The 25,424-nt window shown below is 42.7% G+C and overlaps 1 protein-coding gene and 2 long non-coding RNA genes across 5 annotated transcripts in view; 2 read left to right on the top strand and 1 right to left on the bottom strand.

Annotated features, from left to right (window-relative positions):
- The window catches only part of adgrg6 (adhesion G protein-coupled receptor G6), a 104,988-nt gene extending 79,807 nt beyond the window's left edge, over positions 1 to 25,181 (bottom strand). For all 3 annotated transcript variants that reach the window (XM_080290086.1, XM_080290088.1, XM_080290087.1), the window contains exons 1-2: positions 24,956 to 25,181; positions 15,900 to 16,000 (exon numbers count right to left, since the gene is read on the bottom strand). In XM_080290086.1, the coding sequence (XP_080146212.1) occupies positions 15,900 to 16,000; positions 24,956 to 24,957 (103 nt within the window). In that variant the 5' untranslated portion in view covers positions 24,958 to 25,181. The remainder of the gene's footprint in view (positions 1 to 15,899; positions 16,001 to 24,955) is intronic.
- LOC145420661 (uncharacterized) lies at positions 9,081 to 13,905 on the top strand. Its single transcript, XR_013901978.1, has 2 exons — positions 9,081 to 9,475; positions 13,345 to 13,905. It is a non-coding gene; the product is annotated as an uncharacterized LOC145420661 (long non-coding RNA).
- On the top strand, positions 15,219 to 16,399 carry LOC145420662 (uncharacterized). The gene is made up of 2 exons (XR_013901979.1): positions 15,219 to 15,355; positions 15,874 to 16,399. It is a non-coding gene; the product is annotated as an uncharacterized LOC145420662 (long non-coding RNA).
- Positions 25,182 to 25,424: the final 243 nt, after the last annotated feature.

Raw genomic sequence — 25,424 nt, 5'->3', positions numbered from 1 at the left:
TCAACACGCTGTTCCACTGGAATCACTGACTGAGGAACATTTATGTAATTAATCCTCAGAAATATTTTTACTCACTTCTTCCACAGTACAGGTGTGTCTTCACAAACTGCTGCTAATGTCCAAGATTCTCTTTCATGGTAGATTATCAGAAAGGTCACAGACTTCCTGCTTATTTAGATTTATTTGCAGAGGAGATGCCCAAGTTTGTAGTTCATGCAGGATTTTGAACGAGGTCATGCCTGAACATTTTGCATGCATCGTGTTTAAATACTTCTGTTTGATGGTTAAGAGGAAGAAATGATCGTACGATTTACAAATGACAAAGGGAAGCAACACACATCCTGGGTTGTTGGGTCACGATTAGCTGAGGTATGGCCACACGAGTTCATCCCTCTTTGAAACAGAGCAGTCCAGAGAGGGTTAACAAGCCTGACAATAAAGACAATACATTTTTTTACTGTCTACATACTTTTAGGTCAACTGAATATTAGAATTACACAGTGTTATGTTTGGCAATACATGTGTCTACTTTGCTGTGTGTCTACATTTACGTTGAGAGACGTCTTCCAGCTACTGACCAAAGCCTGCCACATTGTGCTCGGAGAAATTTTTAGATGAAACAAAGTCGACATCTAGAAGATGTTGTTTCCTGCAGCAGTTCCCACACAGAATACTGAAACCAGTCCTGACGGGAAGCCCGACATGTGGGTACGCTTCTCTGTCAGAGCTACAACCCAGAGCACTGTTCGTTTAGCCCATCTGATGGAGCCGAAAACAAAAGGCCTTTGTCTGGGAGCTAGTGTGGGAGACAGGAGGCTGGCTTTGCTGCAGTTCTGCCAGAGTGGATTTTTTAAAAAGATGCAACAATGAAGAAGCGTAGAAGAGTGCATTTTACTCACTCGAGACAGATTTACAACATTTTAATTATGGAGAGGCAGCACGGAGGGGTGTGGGGTGAGGTGTGGGGTTGGGTGGGGGTGTGTGGATGCAGTTACTTATTAACTTTGTAAGCGCTGGTGACGGCTTTTGTGAGGGCTCAGTTTGTTGAGTATAACGCCCAACTCATCACATACTGACACTTTTTAACATCTCCTTTTAATCACTGCCTTTTAGAATGACTGCACAGTCGCTCCAACAGGCAGACGAGGCCTTTATTTGCGAAAGGATGTAAAAATATTGGAGGCTCCCCATGACTTCCCTCAGCCTCCGAGTAGAAGGCAGTAGTAGGCATTCACCAGACTTTCAGAAAACCTGACCTCTGACCTTGACCTTGACATCTAGGTCACTGAAATTCAAAGCCGTGCAAGATATTTAGTAGCTGCACCAATGGTACAAATTTCAAAATCCTACATTGCCTCTTTCACCAGTTATCACCTTCACAAACTTGGAGTATTTGTTTGCCTCCACAAACACTTGGTTAGGTTTTAGAAAGAAAAGGTTCACCTACTGATAAAGTTAAGCTCATGTCAGAAGACAAATATCCAACAGGAGAACGCCTGTTTCCTAAACTGTGGTGACTATTGCAACACCAGGAGAGAACATTTGGGGACACTTTGTAAAACAAGGAACAAGAACATCCACAGCCTGCAAAGCTACAGCAACTCCAAATCTTGTTTAGGGTAAAAGAGGAACAGCTCTGGCACAAACGTCCTGGTTTCCTGATATTCATCATCCCTCTGTCACTGTCTCTGTTAAATAAAGGCATAAAATGAAAGAAATTTATATTTTCTGAAGTTTTAAGTTTTCTGAAGAAAGACATCCAGCCGACCTCTACATCTGTCATGGTCTGGGTGAGCAGCTGGGAATTTCCATCAGTGCCAGAGCACCCTTGGCTCCGCCCGTGGGCAGGACTTCCTCAGCTTCACGCATCTGGAGCTAATTGGGGCAATCAGGCCAAAGGGGATTTAAGCTCTGCGCTGTCATCTCCTCCCTGCCAGTTTGTCAGTTACCTGATGTTGGTAACCGGCTCTCACATTCATGCTGCTATTCTCAAGTAGATTTACTCGCGCTGTTTCTTGTGCTTCAGGACCTTTTCTCCAGTGTCGACTGCTGCTCACCACTTGGATCTCAGCTTCTTTCCACCTCACTGGGAAATATCTCCAAACCTCACCTGCCTGCCCTCCTGCTCACTCACCACTTTGGATCCAACGAACCCCAGGTCAGCTATTTCACCTTTTTCAAACTCCGAGGAAATCCCTCACCTCTCCCTCAATACCACACCTCCACCTCCTGCAAGTAAGCTGGAAAAACTGTTATACTTACCCTCTCTGGTAATCCACTTTAACCCAGCTCTAACTCCACTCTCCTCTCTCCCCAGTGTGACCAATACTTACCTGCCTAGATCTAGTTGTCCTCACGTTCATGCCACGCTAATAGTTCCACGGCTACATTTCCACACCACAGATGCCACGTCCTTGTGTTTTCACATATATTATATATTCACCAATAAATTGTGTTAAAACGCTCTCTTGCCTCCGCCCTGTGTGTTTGCGCTTGGGTTCTATTCAAGTTGCTGGCCTCCGTCCAGCGTGACAACATCACAGCAGTGGCAGCTTTCAGCCTCTGCCAAAGTCTGCATTACATGAAGTGAATTATAAGATGGTGGCTCAACTAAAATTCATATATTTCCTCATACTTGGCTGTGGCTTTTCTGTCCACTATAATAAAAATAATAATAATACTTAAGTGTGTGTAGAAACACCTCAAGTCTATTCCAGTCAATGAAATTCTAATTTAATAGTTACAGAACGATGGGTCATAAAACCATTGTGTGCTCTGCTTCACTCTTATTCACTGTGAGTTCTAAGTGAAGTGAATCTTTCATTATCTTCCACAAGCAGGACTGTTAAACTGTCCTTAAAAAGTTAAAGAAGAGCTGCACACAGCCGAGGACTTCCTAATACTCTCTGAGATAATAGTATAATGAGAATTCAAGACAAACCACATCAAACTGTAATAACTGTTCATTAATGATGCTGTATTCACAACATTTCTGGTGTGCTCATAGTATCAGTGGTTAGTCAGCCTGATCATAATTTACATCATAGACTTTAGCTCTTGTTGCATGTTCAGCAGCACCTCTGACCTGATATCAGTCCACTCATGCTAGGTCGTCATCTGCAGTATGTGAACGAGGTCAATAACGATTCGGTGCTCAATCACTAGTATCCTATTCAGTCTATCACAGTAATACAGTAGCACAGAGACTCACATTTACTATTTAAAGGCTGACCAGTGGGTTTGAACATAACCAAAACACCACTGTGTGGGCTCTGAAATACTGTGCGTGATCACATGGTGTTAAAATCCAGAATCCGTAATGAGCATGCTGACACAGCAGATACCACCAGAGATAGCTGATGTTGGCTAACGTGGCTGATAAACTGCTGTCGTTGTGAAAGATAAAGATAAACTTCTGTTTGTTGCACCTTTACAATCAGGACCAATGATGAAATACAACAAGCAACTGAAGGAGCCTTTTCAGTCTTTCTTATCGGGCTTACTCAGAGCTGCTGGTGTGAGTCTGTAGTGAGTTTGGTACAGCATCTCTGCGTCGAAGAGAAGAGCTTATTTAAAAACTAATTTTGCAAATTTGTTAATGCACCAGTGGTGCCAACTAACCATGTCCTCAGTATTAAAACCTGCCCACTCTGATAACAGATATGAGAGACCTTTCCTTAACCCCCAAGATCTTAGAAAATGACAGAATGAGGAAAGGTCAGAGAGGATTTTTGAAATAGGAACTTTCTGGCATCATTTCTGTTATCAACAAGATATCAGTGCACACCTGGTATTTCATTGTGACCCAAGGAGCTTAGCCAAACTTCATCTTAAATTCTCCGGTATCACAAATACACTAAAAATAAAAGCCCCCTCTGCCCCTTTCAGCCTTTCTCCTGAAAATAATCCTATAGATGATTTGGCTTCCATCAACCTGCCCTTCTCTCTTTTCACCTCTCTGTCCTTTCTAGCATTTCTCTCACATTCTTTCATTCGCATTCCTCTCTACTCCTTCCTTCTTCTTCAGGCATTCACTGTTATCGCTCCATTGCTTTCCTTCTTGATCCCCTCTCTTTGCTTTCCTTCTTTCCCACCTACAAATTGAACACAGTTCAGTCCAAACACCGTGCACACTTCTTCCAAATGAAGGCACAACAGCCTACCATGCTGGATGAAATGTAAGAATGCCTTTGTGGTCAGTATCAGTCTGCAGTATAGAGGAATCTGAATCATGCTTTGTGAAAATTAAACTCACTTTAAGAATCTGTGAGAAGTTCTTCAAATTACACACGGGACAAAACTTCAAAAAGGTTTGAAATTGAAGTCGCTTCCCTCAGCGAACACTTCAGATGTAGCTTTTTAGAGACAAAACTTTGATAAATGCTCAACAGGTCACAGGTTTTTCCAGCATGGGTTCAGTTTTAGAACTTGAAGTGTTTTTTTTTATTACAATCTAAGACTTTTTAAGATCCGACTACAAAAGAGAAACCCAATCAAGCCTTGGGTGCGCTTGAAAGGAACTAGTCATTACAAGACCATCTCATAATGCAAAGCTGTACCAGACACCCGTACTTACAGGCAGATGTCATCGAACAGACAAAGAGACAGGGTTACTGGCAGGAAATGTTGAAGCGGTCTTTCTTCATAAGCGGTGATGATGTAGAGAATAAAAACAGAGAGCTTGTTTCCATCTTTTTGAGAGTAAAACCATTCTTGGCCTGTAATATTCAGATATTAATTTGTTACTCAGGTTCTTGGTGACTTCATTCAGAACATCAGACGATGGAGTTACAGCGCTGGTCCTGATGTTCAGACACATTTTACTACAGTAAAATGTGTACAGTCCTTAACTGCAGACTTAGTGAAGTGCAGCACTAATTATTATGTTTTATTATGTTTTGTTTGAGCCAACCTCCAACACTAATCCTCACTCACTGACCCACATCCAAACAGATTTACTTCCAAGAACTGATATATCACAACCGTGACGTTCCCCTTAATCAGGAGTTCCTGAAACTGCTGATAATTTTACACCTTAATCAGGTATTTTTCCAGGAATAAACAGACCTTATCAGAAGTGAATTTATTGCCTCATTCTACAGTTTAAATTCTTGCACAGGAACTGAGATCCTTATAAGAATTTCTGTAATCTGGGGGAAGGTCCTGCGGTTGAAACACAACAACAAACATGGCAATTACAGAAAGAAACATTTGTTGGCCAATCATCGGTCAGAAACAGACTTGCCTCTCCTCCAAGAAATGATGATTTACAGCTCTAACTAATTTGACTCTGAGCATTTCCACACACATAAAATATAGTTCTTTAATGATCTCGTCCCCATAGAAAAATTGTTTACAGGAGACTCAGATATGCTGGTTTCACCAGCTGACAGCCAGCTGACAGACATAATCTCTCCGGTGTGTCTGGGATCGGACATGCTCAGAACACCTCGCCCAGGAGCTGCCTCTTCCAAAGAGGAAAATATTGACACTGCATACAGAGATATTTCAGACAATATTGAGTCAACACAGTATGTCTGTTTCAGTTTGACACGGTATATGAGCTCCATAGAAAACCCTTTGTTTCCACTTTGCTGTGAGAGAAGTCAATTATTCAGCTGGACTAGTTACACAATGACTGCACTTACATGATGCCTAATATTTTCCATAATTTGGACAACCTATCAGGGTCTTTCAAAAGATGCAAACAGGGTGGCTAGCTCAGACCCCGGATTTCAATCCATCGACAGCTGCTCTCTTCCAGCTTCAAACATGAACGGCACACACCTGAAGCACTGAAATGAGCACAGATAAGCTCGCCCGAAGCGCAATAATTACATAGTGAAAGAGGAATTTTACTTTTTTTCCCCCCACTTTTTCTCTTTCTGCAGGTGAATACTGAATCACTCTCCCAGGTGTTCCTGCTCCTCCCTCACATCATCCTCTTGTCTTTCACTGGGAGATAATCAAGACTGGCATCCGAGAGTTGGGGGGGAAGGTAGAGCTGACTGAAGAAGGGATGATGTGTAAAACAGGAGAGAGGACAGAGTATCGCCTTGTTTGCGCTCAACAAGAAAATTGAAGGCCAAAAGTGACATCATCGTCCAGGTTTTGTAACTGGGCTCAAGTAAACCTTCATCTCTGCCCAGCTGCTTTTAAAGCAGAGACGAACACAAAGTAAGAGCTTATTCACACGACTGAAGAAAATACATACCGCTAAAGTTTACAGCACAGGACATTTGGAACATGTCTCTGGTTTGAAACAGTAAATAGCACCACACAGCAACAATTCAGTTCATTTCACTATTAGTTATTTAGCACCAAATCACAACAGTCACATCAAAGCCCTTCATATTATACGGGAAAGACCCTACAGTGACACAAAGAAAACCAAAACAATCATATGAAGCATGCTCAGTAGGAGATATATATGGATATGCTCCCGTGAAGGTGGGGAAACAGCCAGCTGCTGAACACCTCATCTCAACTCCCACCAAAAACCATCAATCAGAGAGTCTCATGCCAACCAATCAGACTGAAACTGAAAACTATCAACAGAATACATTTGGGTTTTCTAAGATGAACAAACGGATGTGAAACAGATATTTTCATGGCATAAAACTGGCTTTTCTTTTACCGATGCTCGTGTTATATGGAACAAACTTGCTGGACTCTCTGCAAACTGAAAGGCTTCACAGCAACACAGTAACTCTTTAAAAAAAAAGTGTGGCATCGTCTGTGCTGCTGGATAAAAATACTTAGAAATATCTTTATTTTGCAGTACTCAGTCAATTTCATAATCAGCACCTTTTGAGTTTGCATTTTCAGTAGTTTCATGTTAACGGTGCACATTCTGCTGGAACCTTTAAAGATCTGTAATGAAGATTAGAAGGGGCGGATGTAATTTTGCTCAGTAATGTATCAGCCCACTATTATGCTCATTATTTCCTCTGATTATTATTGGAAAAGAGTGAGAAGAGTGTCCAATAAACAGCCTCAAACTGACGATTAAAAACAGATCAAAGAGGAAAAACAACAACTTGTCACGTCAAGTTAAGCTGGAAGCGAAACACCGTTCATTTGTTCATTTTCTGGTCAGATTTCTTATTTTATAGTATAACCAAGCATCATATTTTACACTGGTTAACTGGTTACTGTAACCGTGAAATAAATATGTACAGCACAAAAGGTGTAAAGTAAATGTACTTAGTTACATGTGCAGAAGAGAAAACAGAAAAAAAGTGAAGGTAGAGATAAAAACTGAGGGATGAGGGGAGGACGCCAAGCTGGCTGATAAAATCTGGACCATCCCACAACCACACACCCACATCATATTATGAAATATGTAGGAACGACCCCTCCCCGGCCTCTCGCTGCCTCCAGAGGAACGACTTAACCGAGGAGGACCGGAGGATCTTATTTAAACACGATTTCTGAGCAGTTAAAAATCTTCTTTTAACACAAACGCTACTTCGTGTCTTTCATGTCTAATAATCTTTTCTGTGATTATGTGTATTATGAAGAACACAGCAAGATGTGTGCACAACCTCAGCTGCTCCTTCTCACGTCTCATCGGCTGCGTTGCATCGATTCCTTAAAACCACACACTGAAATTTAATAATAATAATGTATACTTAATTGATCCCCCGTGGGGAAATTCCTCTCTGCATTTAATCCATTCACACTGTGAAGCAGTGGGCAGCCATTAGGCGCCCAGGCTTGAAATCATTTCCTTACTGTCTAAAAAATTCAGTACACCATAATTATGATTAATTAGCAGTGTTGGTGGAGGGTGACATTAACAATTTGCGGCTGCTGATCCCTGATAACGTTCCGAGCCCAGACGGGACAAAAACTAATCACAGCGAGTCAGCGGCAGGAAGGAAAAAGAAATTCTGGTCAGGGTGGAAAAGATTTTAAACGTTGTTCAGATGCCAGCAGGATGCTGGAACGCACGGAAACGTTAAGAAAAAGAAAACAGAAGAAACAAAAGGCATGTTTGTGGGAAATGAATTATTAATTAATCATATTTTGAAAAACTCTTTGGACTTCATGAGACTTGAAACTCTTTTTTTTAAAGATGAAAGCTCCAATATCAGAGCACACTCCTCACTTCAAAGAACAAGTTTTTTACATATTTTGCTGACTAATCATTAAAACAGGACCAGATTTTTTTTAAAAAACTGGATTTTATTTCGTGAGTATGAAAGGTTGTCTGTCTCTGTGTGTTAGCCTTGCAGCAGCCTGGCGACCTGTCCAGGGTGTACGCCTCTCGCCCTACGGTATGGGCTCCAGCCCTCCACATCCCTGAATTGGATAAGCAAAATACAATAAATGGATGGATGGATGGATGGATGGATAGTTTAGGAATCAGTTTAGGTGATTCAGGCATGTCATGCTGGGAGCAGACGCGGGACTCGCTGGACAGATTCCATCTCTCTGCAAGACTGGAAATGACCGTGCTCCCCCAGATAAGCTGGAGGAAGATTTCAGGATCAGGGAAGTCTGTGCTTATCTTAGATGGCTGCCCCCACAACTCAAATCCAGACAGGCAGTAGAAAATGGATGGTTTGAAACAAATCACCAGCAACTCAGGAAGTCTGAGCATTATGTTGTCAAACGTTGTGGTCATACTGTGAGATCTGGGAACTGGAATCACAGTCAGAGTTGTGTTTGCAAGGTCGAGTGTAGATGCTCCGCTGTCAGGTCAGTGACCGAGCTGAGCAGCTAGGAAGGCGTGCTGCTTTTAGTTTTGGCAAGTGACAGAAAGCACATTTCTACAGCTTCTGGTTCCATCTCGATAAAGCCCCATGTTCACGTCATCAGATAAAAACAACTCAGCACTGTCTGTCAGCCTGTGCATTTCACTCAGGCTTCGTGTTTATCAGTAAGAAATGGGGAGATAATTGGTAAGAGCAACGTCCTGATGGGAGTTGCTCCATGAAGCTGATACGTTGCATCATTTTCAGTCAGTGCAATACTTTGGTTCTGCAACAATAGTTGTACTGTGGTGCAGCACTCGGAAGACTTGCACTCTGCTGAGTGTGTGGAAACTTCAGAGCTTCAGAACAAACAGCAGAATACATTTACTGGAACCTCACCAGACCCACAGCTACAGCGTTAGCTTGTGTTTGGAGGGCACAGCAACTTTAAACAGATTGGCATGTGACCCTTAACGGACTGACGTGTCAGAGAGGAGAAGGCCCCACGCTGCTGTCAGACCAAAGGTCTCTCTCTCTCTCTCTCCCCCTCGCTCGTTCTCTAATATTTACAGCTTCCTGTGTGATTGGTTCAGAGCTGCAGTTTATCAGCCGGTCAGCAGCAGCACACACATGTCGGTTATGTGTTTGTCACCAGAAGAACAGCGACCACCGCTAACCCCTGTGCACATGTGTGTGTGTGCTGTGGTTTAGGACTGCTGGGAACTTTACGAGTGTGTGTGAACCGCGCGGTTTGGCTTGCAGCTGCTGATGAGGTATGGAAAATGCATTAAACGTACTCTCTCCCCCCCCCTTCACCTCTTTCCTCTTGCTCGCCCCTCGCTTTTCTCTCTCGATCATCCGTCCCTCTGTCTCTCTCTCACTTGGAGTTTGAATTTTTCAGTTTAATGAGTGTTATTGGCAGAAACATGGAAAACATGGACAGCCAGCAGTTCCCTGCTCTCGGTCCTCCACTCCTGCATTTCTCCTTGAACACTGAAATCTAAGAAAAACACTCACATGGCCAAAAGTCTGTGGATGCCCCACTTTTCCCACGGCTGCCGTGCAAGAATTTGGCCAAACTTTGGTCCCATCCGATGCCACTGGCACCCAGAGCCGGCGCTGTCAGAGTAGTTTGAGCGTGCATGTTTGTCAAACCCTTGATAATAAGCTTGCAATGACTGTATGCAGTCTGTACTGGGTGCACGTTTCTGAGGAGACCCAGCGGTTGCAGCCATTTGTGCTTATTTTGACTCGTGAACATGAAATATCTCTTTAAATGAAAATTAATCCATGTAATTTAATGCTGTAGAAAAACAAAGAAAATCCTTTCTCTCGACTCAGTTTACACGCCGTTATAGAACTACGTCCAGGTACAGTGCTCTAAGGCAAGCCACACTGATGAACATAAACAACTTTCATTTCTGCTGAGGTAACCTTCTGTCAACATTTCCAATGGAAATAAAATAAAAATAATAAAAACAGCAGAGTCGGGCTGACAGAGCCCAAACCTGCACAGATGAGTCTGTGGGCACCACCCACTACACCTTCATTCAGACACAAGCTCTGAAAAAAGCCATACAGTGAGGAGAAAAAGAAAATACACTAACAAACCAAGTTTCAATCAAACTGATCCTCTGAACAAATGAAGTAACCAGAAAGATACAAACGAAGCAAACAACCAACAAATGTTTGATTAGTTCATTGGCCAAAAGCTGAACAATCAGAGGAAAACATAACTGGATTACAGGAAAGTGTTGACAAACAGAGGATTGAATCAGAGTACAAAACACCAAAAAAAACCTTTCCAGAGCGCTCCTCTGTTTTTAAACAGAACCATAAAACCATGGAAAAATAACCAAACTAATCACTAAACACACATCATTAAACACAGCGGCTTTAATCTATAAAACGAAACTTTTTAAACTCCGTTAGGCTTCAGAACAGGTTTCTGGCCCAGTGTTGTCTAATTTGGCTCCAAATCGAACGTGAAACTGATTCCAGGAACCAAACCTCCCTCACACCACTCACAAACATTGGGTAGGTTAAAGTAAAAAACAAAAAGACGTCTGTAGGTGTTAGAGTGATGCCTGCGACAGAAAGACATGCATGGATGTGAGAGGATGAATTTCTGACCTCATGGGAATGAATGAATGAAAGCATCAGAGCATGATCGCTGCTGACATGCTCTCCACGGAATAAAAAATAAACCAGATGGAAAAGATATCTGACTGCAGGCTTCAGGAACATGGCGGGTGGTTCTCGTTAATGGAAGCATGAAGAAGAGGAGGCATGCTCCAACACAGACATGGAAAATATGAAAAAACAAAGTGGGATGAAGCGGGACGCAAACGATGGAAACTCGGGGAGAAGAAGAGACAAAATGAAAGATCACTGCTGTCAGATGAAAACGCTGCATCCCTGGGAATGCCGGTTTTCCCATAGTTTAAGCTTCGAAAGAATCTTTTACACGTGGCTCATTTCTTTATTCAGAGGAACGTAGAGCATGAGCACTCCCTCAAAAACGCAGCGTCTTTTCCCAACAGCAGCTGAACACAAAGAGAACATGAACAAAGCAAAGAAACACAAAACGGTCATGTCCACGAGCCTTTCACAATAAAAGGCATTTTCACAGGGAAAGGAAATGCAAGCAAGCCCCATGTTTAATTAAAATAATCACACAAACATCTGAAAATGACATTTAATGGATGATTTCATGTCATTAGAAGCACAGATTCATTGTAATTAAAGCAATTATCACAGAGCGAGCAGCTTTAATCAAGGAAAAACTTCACATTCATGTTCACTCCAAAGATTCAACGAGTGAACAAAATGAGACTGAGAGTGAAAGCAGACTTTACTCCGCTCTGAAACTCTGACATTTAATCATTGTGCAGTCGCTCTGACGGCTGCTGAGGGCCTTTTATCGTTTTGCTGTGTCAGAGGAAGAATTTTGTGCTGCGTTGCCCTCACAGCTGCGAGCGTTCAGGAAGTCCTCCACAAACACTGAATGATTCCGGTGTCAACTGGAGGAAGGGTGGTCAAAACACACACAAAGATCCATGTTTGTGTTCTACACCTGTGAGCACCTTAATGACATCAAACAGTCTTCACTGCCACACTTTCGTGTTTCAGCAGCGGTTTCGGTCTCAGGGAGGTTTTCTATGGTTGCAGCGACGTGCTACTGATGAACATAATGAGATTGAAATAATCTGTAGGTGCAGCTTCATTTTGATTCCTTGAGCTTTAGTTTCTCCTTTTCTATGTGTTTGCTGTTTTCTTGTTATGATTTACCAGTTTTATTTCATTATCTATGATTACTTTCAGCTGTGTTTCCTGTTCCCTTATTGCCTCCTGTATGCTTTAAAGCAGCGATGGGGAACTCCAGGCCTCAAGGGCCTGGAGGTTTTAGATGTGCGTTTGATCCAACACAGCTGATTTAAATGGCTAAATTACTCCTCAACATGTCTTGAATGCTGTGTCCGAATTTAGGGGAAGGATGCTCATAAGGACACTACCTACCTACGTCACAAGGTAGTGTCCTTAGATGGACAGGTAGTCAGGAAGTGAGCAGCTGTGGACAGCCCCCTTTTTTCTCCATAGAAACTTTATTGAACAAACAATGAGTATGCAACATAACAGATGGGCTGTGGACAGCCTTTTAGCCTTCAAGTCTGCCCTTACTTCCGTGTTTTTATGGTCACTAGCGCCACAACTCGAAAACTTTAAAATGGACCGAGAAATGTCGCTCCGTTTTTTTTGTACATTTGTAATTCTCGAGGAGCTAGAAAAACCTTATCGTCGTCGCCGGCACGTTTTGTAGCTTAGGCTCAACAGAGACAAACATATGCAGGTAAAATAAATTCCTTTAATCTACACACATTTAGGAATTACTCAGCTAATTACATGGATAATTGAATCATTGCCGGTGTTGTGCCAAAAAGTGCCTGCCAAAACTGATTTCCAATGTTTCCGTGTGTAATATCTTTATGTATGTTGGTAAATAGACTTCGGTGAACAGGGTTCACAAAGCGGTTATATAATTTAAAAATTACCTGTTTTTCAAGTGTCTTTATAACTCTGTGTTATTGTACCGACATTATAACCAATCTGATCTTTTTTGTCCACTTAAAGTATGTTTACAGAGCTGTTGATATATTTGTTGCGCTGTCTGCTGTCCACTTGACCAGATTACTCATAAAAAAAAATTTTTCAATGTCAACAACATTTTTTTTTGAACTGGATAAATAAAGGATATTTAAAAGTCTGCCAACAACTGATTGCAGCTTCTACCTTGTTACAGGAATGTTGTTTGTGGCTCAAGGTGACTTGATATCATTCACGAGGGATACATTTGACATGTGTTTCACGTATTATAGACCAACATGTTATTCATAGCAGTTTAAATACGAGCAATCAGTTTTTGGCAGACTATCATTTTTTGGCACAACACCAGTCATTCATACACATGTACTGTATTGTATAAAATATATAAACCAAAGGTCTTTGAAACTTATAGAATCTAATCTTTGGTTTCTTTTACATAGCACTTTATCAAACTGTTGTCTGCTACAGAGTTACAAGTATTATACTAATAATTTAGCATCCACCATCTCCTGCTTGCATATTTTTGAAAACATCTTAGTGGTGTGGCAGCCACGAGTGAGCCAGCCTGCAAACCCTGTGGATGGACAATGCAGTGGACAGTGGGAGGAAGCATCCTAAAGCTCTCTTTGCAGACCACCCTGTGTGATTCTCCACTCGCAGACCAGAAAAGACAAACTGCGGGTCTCAGTTGCAGCACCCCATCCATGTCTGATCTTGCTCGGGCAGATTCAGCAACACTGCCAGAGACTTCCTGTAATCTATTACAGTTGTGAAAGAAACCGTCCAGGAACAGGTCACTCAGATTAATCCTGTGTGAACAACTGAAAATATTGTTTTTTCATCTTTAAAACTGTTGTTTAATTCTTGTTTAAAGCTTTTTGTTATTTACTTTATTGCTATCAAATAAATATCCAAGTACTATTGTTCAAAGTTAGCATTATGTTCATACATGTTACAAATACCTGTAAATCAAATTGAGTTCAGTGACAATTACTGTTTTAATTAATTTATTTATTAATAACATAAAACCTCTACACTAATGCAACACATATAACAATGTAACAAATATATCCAAATAAATTAATTTCTTAATGCATAACTCATTTTGGAACTAATCTTTCTAGAAGTGAAAACAGTCTGTCCATCCTCTCCCTGCTCTCCTCTCCTCAGCCTCTGCATTTTCAGGAGAACGCTGCTAATAAAGTTACACAATTACACAGTACATTCACGTTTATTATTATATTTACAAGATACCACAGTTTTTGTCTTGGTTGGACCATTTTATGTGGTTGTATTTATCCGCGACACCTTAAAGGCTCCGTGTCTGACATAAACCAGTCTGTGGCGCAAAAAAGGTTGGGGACCGCTGCTGTGGGGTAATAGGACAGCATGAGGGTTAATAGGACCGTATTCATATGAATATGATGTGTAAATTGATTTATTCTTGTACCTCCACGCCATAGCGGCCCAATTCTTCACCCCAGTGAAGAGGTGATCGTTTTCTCCTCATTTTAATAAATTAAGTCGTTTGGTCTTTGTTCCCCATAACATGTCACCAATTAAAAAAAAATCTAAATTAGCTGTATGTAAGCGGCAATACATGAAAAACTGCGGGACCCACCATACAAGCTGGTTTACGGTTATTTAAATAAAAAAAAATTAAAAAAGTCTATGCAGATGCCCAAAGCTTAACAACACGACCGCTATAACAATTTAACTTTTGTACAACCAGATTTTCATATACTTACATTTGAAAGTGTTTTCTGCTCCCGCTTCGACCCCCGTCGTTATCAGAAACAAATCTCCTCTATGACCAGCAATGAATCCTGGGATATGGTAGGACACGAAGGATACATCGGACCCATCCTTAAAATTTGTGGAAAAGTAAGACGCATTTGTCGCCACATTTTGAGTACTCTTTGAATTCGGACAGCCTTCGTCGCGTTGCTGTGACGTCATTGCCTCCAAATATGGCATTTTAAGCATCCTTCCCCTGAATTCGGACACAACCAAAGTAATGAGGCCTGGTAATGAACAAATCATTTATTTCAGGTGTGTTGACCCAGGGTAATATCTAAAACCTGCAGGACACTGGCCCTTGAGGCCTGGAGTTCCCCACCCCTGCTTTAAAGCCTCAGGTTGCTGGTGTGCCTGTTCATGCCTAGTGTATCCACAGCCCCTTTGGACTATTGGGTCACCTGAATAAAGGTTTGTTTACTATTAATTCATTCTGTACCTGAAACCAACATCGTGACATGAAGCCCATCCTCCCTGCACTAGCTCTGTGTTTATCAAAATCCTGGATCTAATCCTTCCCCCTACCTTTTTCTTTCTTTTCCCAGGTTGACACAAGCATGAAGTTTTATATATTGTATCTGTGTTCACGCTGTGAGGTTTTCTACTTTCAAATAGTAAAAAGAAAAATACAGCCTTCTGGGTCGTTTTGCCCCTCGCACCAAGGACTGCAGCTCAACTCTCAGATGGACCCGATGATTTTTACACTTCCTCGTATGTTAGCTCCAAAGTCGAGCTGACCGTAACTCAAAGAGGTGATGTTTGCATTCACATACACAAACAAATAAATTCAATTTTCATGATGGTTTCGTGTTTTGTCATCAGACGGCATCGCTCTGTAACTGAGAACACTGATGCCTGTTCCTGAGCCTCTCCTGCAGAGGTGACCTGCAGGCGTTTTCCTTGTGTTTTAAAGTGCGAGTGAACGTATTTGTCATGTTCTCCATGTGGGTGCTGCTGTGGCTGCAGTGGTGAACTCTTCAAAATATCCACGCTGCCCAATAACACAGCAAACATCACTAAAAACATGTCATCAGGAAGTAACCCAGTAACTCCAACTACTGCCTGAACACACACTGCAGTTGGAGTGTCTTCAGTATTCAGATGATTACGGTTTTATTCCTGCTCGCGGTTTAGGGGTTGAAGGTTTATTTATTAGAATATGTGTGATTTTTTTTTCCTGTCAGTGTGACAGCTGTGAGGGCAGCACGGCTTTCCTGCTTCAGTGAATAAATAAAAGTAAGATCTATTTGTCCTGGATTTTCCCATTCAGGCAGAGTTAAAACCATCGAGTCCTACCGTGTCTGTGCAGGGTCATCCACAGCAGAACCACCGGGACAACGTGACGAAGTCTCCACCTTCCTCCTCTTCCTCCTCCGCCTTCACCTCTAAAGGTCTCCCTGGAAAAGCAGACGAAGAAGGAAATTTTCAGCATAGTGCATTCCGACTTTTTCATATTCTGAACATGAATCCTGTTTTTCTTGGATGAAAACTCCACATTTTATGATTCATTTGCTCTCTGAACCATTTTCAACTTATTTGCTGTCATTTTTCAGTCCGAGCAACAGAAAAGCATCAGTGGGAACAAAGAGCCTTCCACTTCGCTCTAGAGTGGGTGGAGTGCAACTTGACCTGATGCAGATTTACTGTGTCTCAGTAATTCCTAATTCAACATAACTATGGATAATTTCATGACAAAAAAGGAGCTTCAAATGCTTCTCACCAGTCACATTCAAATGTGTCCTGCAGCCCTGAAACTGACGAGAGACCTGTGAATAAACGAGTGACTGCAGATCACATGTGTTTGCGTGTCAGACAATCACACCCCCGGGGAACCAATCAAACTGCTCCAATGCAGAGAGAAGCTAATGAGAGGATTTGTTGTATCAAAGAGTTTCACTTCAGCAAAGTGAAGCAACTTTAAAGCAAATTCAAATCTTATCTCAGTTCATTCATTAAGTTTTCCGCAACAATGGCTCAGGACCTATTAAGGGTCACAGAGGGCACAGGAACAAGCCCGACCTATGGAGACCCCATCGACAACACACAGAACAAAAGCATCAGCTGACGTCCACGCCCCAACGGGTCGGAGGTGTTATAGAGGAGTGAGAGTTCATGAGAAGACTGAAGGTAGTTATCCCAACAGGACTGACTTCTATCCTTCAAGGAAATGTTTAAATAAAGCCGACATCAGTGGGTTAAACTGTTTATATTACATATCTTCAGTCAGGTACCCATACTCTAGCCTTGCTCTCTGTGGCATTCTTTGCAGCATAACATTATTCAAAATCAAATTTAATATAATCAAAGAGTCACTTGATTTGCAACTTAATGAAAAACTGTGGAAAGTCTCCAAATTAAAAAAAAAAGTCCAATAACACATCTGAATGTGTCCGTTTGGGAGTATTTCAGTCCCACACAGGGATCCAAACTAGTCAGCCACATTCAGGAAGATGTTCCAGGCACAGTGTCAGCACACCTTTGTTTCATGTTTTATTCACCCATCAGCTGGATCCTGCCAATCTATCACGCACACACAAACACACACATCCACTGTCAGCCATCTGACACCTCTTATTTTCCTGACGGCTGTGAGGTCGGGACACTTTTATCTCAGCACAGATGAAACCAAAAGGTCGAGCGAGGCTGTCATCTATACTTTATCAGGGTTAACCATCCAGTGATCCAAATCTCAAAGGCCTCTGGGAGGAACAGCGATGTGGAGACCCAGCTCGTCTCTTCCTGATTTAGTCTCTTCCTGCAGTTGAAACGAATGTTTACAGTACTCACACACACACACACACACACACACACATCGGGTGGGGGTATCTAATTGACATAACGCTTTCCCTAGCCCCTTACCCTAATCCTAACCATGAAAAATGAATGCCTAACCCTAACCAAACTGTAACCCTGCCACTGAAACCACATTTTGAGTCTCAAAAATGCCTTCAAACCAGGATTTTGATCCCCATAATCGCTGTTGGTAACACACACACACGTACACACACACACATGTATACACACACAGCAGTGCAGGATGCTGAAACCACAGTCACAAAGGTTTTCTACCAAAGTCCTTTCCAGTTATTTTCCACAGACACACACAGTGGGTTTGTGGAGGTTTTGTTTGTTGCCTGTGTATAAATTATAAATAGTAATAAATACCTGCAGCATCACACAGACAGTCTGCTTATTAAAAGCAGGATCTTATAATCTGCTCCTTCCACATATCCAACTCCAGGTTTGCTTGAATCACTGCTAATGAAGTTTCTCTGGATAATTCCTCACTTAATCAATTATTATTAATTATTAAGAAGGCTGATAATTAACTACTCTCATTATTAATATGTATATTAATATGTATTTATTTGTTTATTTTTGTTTACGATCTACCAAAATATCCTACTGCTGTTTTTTTGAATAACTTGAATAACTTTTAATGCACCTGGGCTCAGCAGACAGAGGGCCAAGTGGCAGATGACAGAAAACATGAAATTACAGCGGTTTCAAGGAAGGAAGTGACATCATCTGTGCACTATGTGCTTAACGCAGTGAAGTGAATCTAAAGGTTGTTTTCGGTGTCTCGGACGGTCCCTCATGACTCTGGCTGAGTTGATTTGATTGTATTTTGTTGTCTCTGTTGTCAGGAGACTGTAAAATGCAGAGAAGTGACAGCTGTGCTAAAAACTGAGCAAGAGCATAAACTCGGCTCCTCTTTCATGGTTACTGAGTTATAAGATCACGTAATACTAAACTATGAATCACAGCAAAAATGACCCGAAGACCGAGAAAAGTTGTTCACAGCTTAAAAATTCCGAATGTCTTTAAGTTTCAGAAGAAACCACGGCATCTCCACAACAGCCTTCAGGTTGTTCTCTCAGCTGTTCATTAACCCATTGGACACTTAACGGCTGGGACTGCTGGGATCTTTTTGTGGCTCATATTTATCAAAAACACTTAAGAAAGGTATGGCCCCCAGGTCCTTGTGTTTTCCTACCAACTCCATGATGTTAAGACCAGAGCTGTGTGGGAGCGAGTCCTTGTGTTTCTATTGATACTGCATGTATCTGCCAGTGATTGGTGAATTCCTTGAAGAGGCCAAAGCCGCCCAAGATACACCCACCGCACTCCTATATATGCTTGCCATGACGGCACATGTAGCCAGCATCCTCCTGAACTTCACTCAGGCAGTACTGCCACATCTGCACCGATCCAGGAGGTAGAAGTGAAGAAGGTTAGCATATTTAATGATAATGGCACACACACTTTGTACTGTGTGGTCATTTTGGCGAAGACCAACATGTGGCTAGCAAACCTAGCATGGTCTCTAGAACAGCTTGATGATCAGAAATATATGAAGCCTGCACGGCACTTCATTCACTCTGTGACTGAACTGATTAGGACTTTGGTATTGATATCCATCCCTGTGCGAATCCAGAAAGAGTACGCTGTGAAAAGCCTCGATCACATGGTTGATCCCAGCTACTTCAAAGTTTCCTCGTCTGTCTGTGCACAACCAAAGACAAATTTTTTCTCACGACAAATTTGGCCGTTGATGTTTCCAAAGGTCCAGAATAATGTGGACCTGAGCTGTGGACTTTGCCGAAGCTACACATTCAGTGAATATTCAACGGTTTAACGCAGCAAAGTTTTCTCGTCGTCACCCTGTCTGAGCTTAAACTGCTAAGTCCTCATGCTGAAACAAAGTCACGTCTCTATGTGCGAGGCAGCAGATGGCCTCAGCGGTGTGTTTGAACAACTTTACATGGCAGCTGCACACTTCCTCTGTCTCCGCAGATCAAACCAGTGAATTATTCAACACACTAGGAAGAAATGAAAATTGTACAAGGTAGAGAAAGCAAAAAGACGAGCAGAAACATTTCGGTCTCTGGGAACTTTTAATTAGAATTTTTTTCATCATTTGATGCAAACTTGGCCGTCCTACTACTGGGAACAGTTCCTGCATCATAAATATTTAGAGCAGAGAGAACAGAGCTCGATTTTAATTTCATTGTTCAGCTTTGTTGTGTCCAGTGCTGCAAATTCATGCAGCTCCTGACATTAAAGAAAACTCGCCTCTTTGTCAAGTCATGCGTCTTGTTTTCTCGGTCCTCCTCCTCCCAGCTCCATCTCCGCTGTGGAAATGGGAGTGAATGACAAGAAGAGCGAGGTCAGCGAGCAAGGCGGTAGACATGACCACATAAAGGCGGCGATTCATGTGTCTGCAGTGCTGGATGGCAGCCTGCAAACCCCTGTTTCAAGCCAGGCATTCTGTGGCCCAGAGGTTATTCTGAGGGTTTCACTGCAGAACAACTGAGAAAATCACCTTTCACTGCAGGAAAAGGAGCTCTGACATGACTCGGCAACACAAACCTTCTCTGCCCAACCCCTCTGCACAAGTAGGAACACCTTTGTGACTCACCCTCAAGTTCATTTACATTGAAGGTTAATAACCTGGACATGAGTGAGAAAACAAGCCTGACAGATGTTTTTCATTAAAATTGATTTCTATTAATTACAACCAACTACATTTTACTCAAACTGCTCATGTTTGACACACAAGAATCAAAGAAAACTTTCCGACATCACGCTGAACATTTTCTGTCAGCGTCACCTCATTCTTTGTATTTCTTATCTTGTTGCTGTTTAACTTCTCTTTCTGGTCTAATTAACAAACCAACGGTGTCAACTGCTTCCTGATTGGACCCTACCACAGATGCATTACTGAAGAATTTGCCTTTATGTCATCACTAAATCAGTGCAGTCACTAAAAACACAAAATAAACTGTGTCTTTTACCTGCTGTCGCTGAAGCCTAGAGAGAGGCTCAGCTTCCAAAATCTGCTCGGTTACATGCCGGAAAGGGCTGATGTTTAAATGGAAATATGTGTAAGAGACCAGTCTCCCCACTGCTGCTGCGTCAACTACTGCATTACACACCATCACCAGAAGCTGCATCCTGCAACAACTTTAACAGACCTAATTCAGTAGGGTTTTATGTTATAGTAGCTAAGTATAGTAGCTAAGACAGAAAACACCGAACTCTGAGAAAAAATACTTCACCATCATCAGCGTAGATCAACAGCAGGAAACTACACTGCTGAAAGCTTACGGCTGAAGCCCCGCCTCTATGTGTTTTACAGTTTTTAAAGCTGAGCAGAGAGTTACTCTGTATTATGGACACGTGAGTTGAAAATAGAATTGCGCCTCCGGATGGAGAGTGATGGGGATGTCATCGATACTGACGACATTATTGATTCTGATTAAAATCCTGAAACCAGGATAGAAAAGGCTTGAATGTGACTCAGGTGTGCAAAAACTTCACTAGCATGAAATTATCCATCTCTAACTGCCACATAAGCATGCCAGTGGGCAAGCCTTCATCCTTTTAATTAACCTCTTATCCAGTTTAGGGCTGCAGGGGTGCTGTTGTGGGGTATGCAGTCCTTAAAAACACTCCTCTGAGACCCAAACACCTTTCAGACATCATGTAAGACAAAGTCTGGATCTGTGTGAAGACCTTTCTGTAAGTCAGAGAAAGAAGTATGGATTCTCTTATGAAGTAAGAGAAGGTAAACAGGGACAAACTGTTTGACTCTGTAGATGAGTGTATTATATTCTAGAGATGTTAATCTAAGATATTTGTGCTCTTTATTCTTCTGCGTTGGCGTGGCGCTCAGATTTCTGTGTCGTGCATGTGTAATCAGTCTGTTAAACAGGCGCACTTGTTTTCTATTCTGTCGGCTTTGGGGGTGGAGAACAAAGTCATTCAGGATTAAATCTCCATAGCAGCACTCGTCTCGCTGCAGTATCCCAATATTAACAATTCTTCAAACTTGGTGGAGGTCTGAAGCCCACACAGGAACCTGTCCTTTCAACACTGCAGCCAAGTTCTTGTCACGCACACGGTTGTAAATCTAATTTATTGTGAGAAACTGCTCTAACTGCCCTCCTCAAACATGTGTACAGAAGATCAGCTAGAGCTGCCTGACGCTTGATTTATGGCCCATTGTTGTGTCCGTCTGACCAGCCTGCATGGAGTGGACGACGCACACTGAGACGCACTTAAACGCAGTCCTCCAGCAGAACAAGAGCATGACGCCTCTGAGTGATGACGCTTTGCATATTTTGAACTCCAATTGGCTGAAATTTTAGCCTGAAGCAAAAGGGAAATGACCACAGCAGAGATGACTGTGAAAAGGAAGAGCTGCCGAAAACATCAGCGCTGCCCGCAAGCGCAGATGCAACGCGCTGACCGGAAACAATGCCCTCCAATGTGGAGCCGTTATTTCTGACACAGACGCTCTTTGTCTGCTGTGAAGACGGCAGAGGCGAAGCTAAACGCACCAACAGCAGCACGGACCAGAGGACACACAATTCAGGCTGTGCAACACAAGTGTGACAACAACAGGTGGACGATACCTGTGAAGGAACCACGGGGTGACCAGGGTGACATGTTTAGCAGTTTTTAATCCAGCGATGACATATTTATTTATTTATTTTATTTACAACAAAAATGGGTAGCTCTTAACTCTCAGAATTTACTGCTTCATTTTCTTTGTGTAGTTTCCATCATATTCAACCAATATGCTTCACTCTTTAATAATGGCATTCATAGGATATTCAGAAAACTTGACCTCTGACCTTGAGGTCACTGATATTCAAAATCATCATGAGATTTTTAGTAAACGGACAACAACATGGCGTGTCTGATATTCCCTTTGCTTTTAGCTCCGCTTTGGTCTCTGCTCGCTCCTGGAAGCTGCGCTGTTTGATCAGCTGCACTGCAGTGATGTCTCTCTGCTTTATGCAAACACGTACAGATGCAATGGAAATGTGCCGCAAAACCAAAAATAGGGCCTAAAGCACACTAAATGTTCCAAAGATCTGTCAGCTCGGTGCTGATCCTCAGGGGGCTCCATGCTGGTGACTGATTCTGCTGTTGTATTTTAAGCACAATCACAGCACTTAGTGTGGACAGCTAAAAAAAACCTACGCTGCTCATTCACAGCATGGAGCCCTTTTTTGACATTATGACTGTTGTTAATTACTGGAAGGCATAAAAACATGTTTTTGGAAGTGGAAGAGTTTTAAGATGTCCAAATGAATTTCACACATGATGAGCTCATCTTCATTACTCGGTGTAAACAGCTCATTATGATTTATTAGGCACCAGCATAACATTTTAAATGAAATTAGCCTTCAGTGCCGAATCCGTCTTTGACTCGGTCCACTGACACAAGTACTCATCACAGGGCTTTATTTTTTCCTGTTTTTTAATGCATGTGTGCATATAGCAGTTTCTAGGGTTTAAAAAAGGAAGCGACTTAAACCTGTATTCTTTCTCATGACCAGCAGGGGGCGACACCTCTTCCTGCACAAAGAAGTCTGTCGGAAAACAAGCCTCCCAGTCTCACCTGGGACCTCGTTAAACACCTTCCCTGTGACTTTACTGTTCCACTCACTCATTTTCACTTTTATTATATAAATCACAATGCTTAGTTTGTAAAAGTTTGTGCGCCCGTTTCACGACGAAAAGGGGAAACGAGGCGAGCGCCTCTTTCTTATCCTACCAAATGTCACCAGGCTCAGACTCACGGTGCAGGTGGAGAGATCAGATCTTCCCCTTTAGCTTAATTAAAGCACATTCCTCTCTGCTACGCCTGACCGCGAGCTCGTTCTCGCTTATCGCCGCCGTCTGGATTTCATTCTGTTTGAACATAACTTTCATTTTAATATGTACATGTATCAGGGCTCCTCAGTACACCTGGAGGATTGGTAACTTCACCTCACACACAGACACACACTTCCCGTCATCAGAATGTCATTTGACGTCACCTCGCGCCTCCGTTTAAAGGCGGCCTGTTCGGCGCTTCACCTTCTGGGACCCTTGGTGTGTTTTTGGCCGTATCGCCTTCGCAGGTTGCGTAACACCTGGCAGTAAACAAGACCCTAAACAAGACGCTCTTTGATAAAGTCAGAACTCGATAAAGAGGAATCCTCTCCCTGCAGGGGACTGCGGAGGCTCTGAGGACCTGTGAGGATGCATCTTTCATTTCCTCGAACATCACTGATTGGTTCTGGAGTCACCGCCGTCCCATCTTCACAATGAAACACGTTACTAAGGCACAAAGCCTCCACAGCTCCTGTCATGCTGTGACACACAAACATGACCCACACCAACAGCATGCTGATGCAGCGGTCACCATGCTCGCCTCTCTGGGTTCAAATCCAGCCCGGGGCCTTTCTGTGGGGTTGGGATACCCACTGACTGTAAATGCCCCTCGGGTCTCTCTGCGTTAGCCCTGCCACAGACTGGTGACCTGTCCAGGTGGACTGGGAGCTGGGATAAGCTGCATGGACAGACAGCATCATCTGAAAAACAAACTACTTCACTGACTGAGCCGGCAAACAGAAACTTTCTACACGGTGCCTCCAGGGTCTTTTGGTGCGTTTTGCTTTCATAACGTGTGCGCTGTCAGACTCACACGCACACCTGCACATATGAAGCACGGGTGCTTATTTCACTCCACACAATACAAAAAAGTCCACAAAGTAATCAAAGACTCTTCACAGACTAATCTTTTATAAACTGTGGTAATTTAAAAGCAGTTTTATTAAAGAAAAACAAAGTTTCCGTTTTGGTTCCAGTCACGTTTCTACACTTTTCCATGGGACTCTGTTCACAGTCCGAGATTTTCTGATTCCTAAACAAGATCTTAGTCCAGTTTATAATGATCGATCTAAGAATTGAACTAGTTGAAGTATAATCGAGGTGTTTTAACTGTTTAAGCCAAGGTTTAAACCCGGGACTGTCCCAGCTGTGCTCGCAGAGTTTTTACATGTTTCAAACATCACGTCTTGTTCCTCACAGGACTCAAGTTACGTGCTAGACCTGAAGAGCTCTGATATATTAGGCCTGTGTAGTCTGGACTCAGGGTTTCAGACAAAAGACAAAAGAAAAGAACCCAGAGGAGTCTGTGCGCTTTCTACACACACTGACCCGCTCCCGCGCGCACTCCGTCTCTATCACCATAAACATGTGCACACATCTGCAGTCAGCAGCATCATGGAAACAGATCTGCTCATTTTCCACAGGAGAACTCAGCTCAAAGAAAAGCACACATGATTTTCCTCATTAACGGCGCGTCCATCAGAGCTGAAGACTCAGCTAACCAGGAGCCTCTCCACGGAGGCTGCTGTGGATCCACTCTGTGGATGTCCCACAAACGGGAGGCAAAAACACAGAAACACTCAAAGTGAGTCTCTGAGAAGCTTTCAGAGCAAACACCAGACAGCAAACCCATCCTACACGAGTCTGCAGCTGAAACAGCCTCACACTTTGTGACTTACATGTTTCACTGGAGCGGCAGCTGGTTCCCCCGCAGGATCATTCTCCCTGTCCGGTGTCCGAGGGAAGGTCTTCTTTCCTCCTCTTTCTTTTCTCCCTTTTTTACTCTTTCCCTTTTTCTTTCTCTGCTTTCCAGTTTTTTCTCGCGCTGAAAGTTTTCAGACTCCAAATCAGCAAATCCAGAATGCGCCCAGGACGCGCAAAAGTCTCCAAAGTTTAGAGAGTGAGAGGGAGGGCGATGCAGAGAGAGAGGCGGGGAGAGCGAGGGGTGACTCGCTTTCCTGACCCGGACTGCCCGGCGAAGGAGCGCGAAGACGTTTCAGCTGAGGAAAAACACAAGCACGGGCTTTTACTTCAGCTCAGGCTGGAATTTATACGATTAATCTTCCGCCCAAACCATCAAAATAAAAGCTGTCTGACAGAACAAACAGAACAATCAGCTGTCACACTGAGCACGGCCCCACCCGCAGG

Source organism: Astatotilapia calliptera, chromosome 15 (assembly GCF_964374335.1).
Source record: "Astatotilapia calliptera chromosome 15, fAstCal68.1, whole genome shotgun sequence".
In the NCBI taxonomy this organism is placed as follows: domain Eukaryota; kingdom Metazoa; phylum Chordata; class Actinopteri; order Cichliformes; family Cichlidae; genus Astatotilapia; species Astatotilapia calliptera.
Note: the sequence above shows the minus strand (reverse complement) of the source record. Positions and strands in the feature narration are given on the sequence as shown.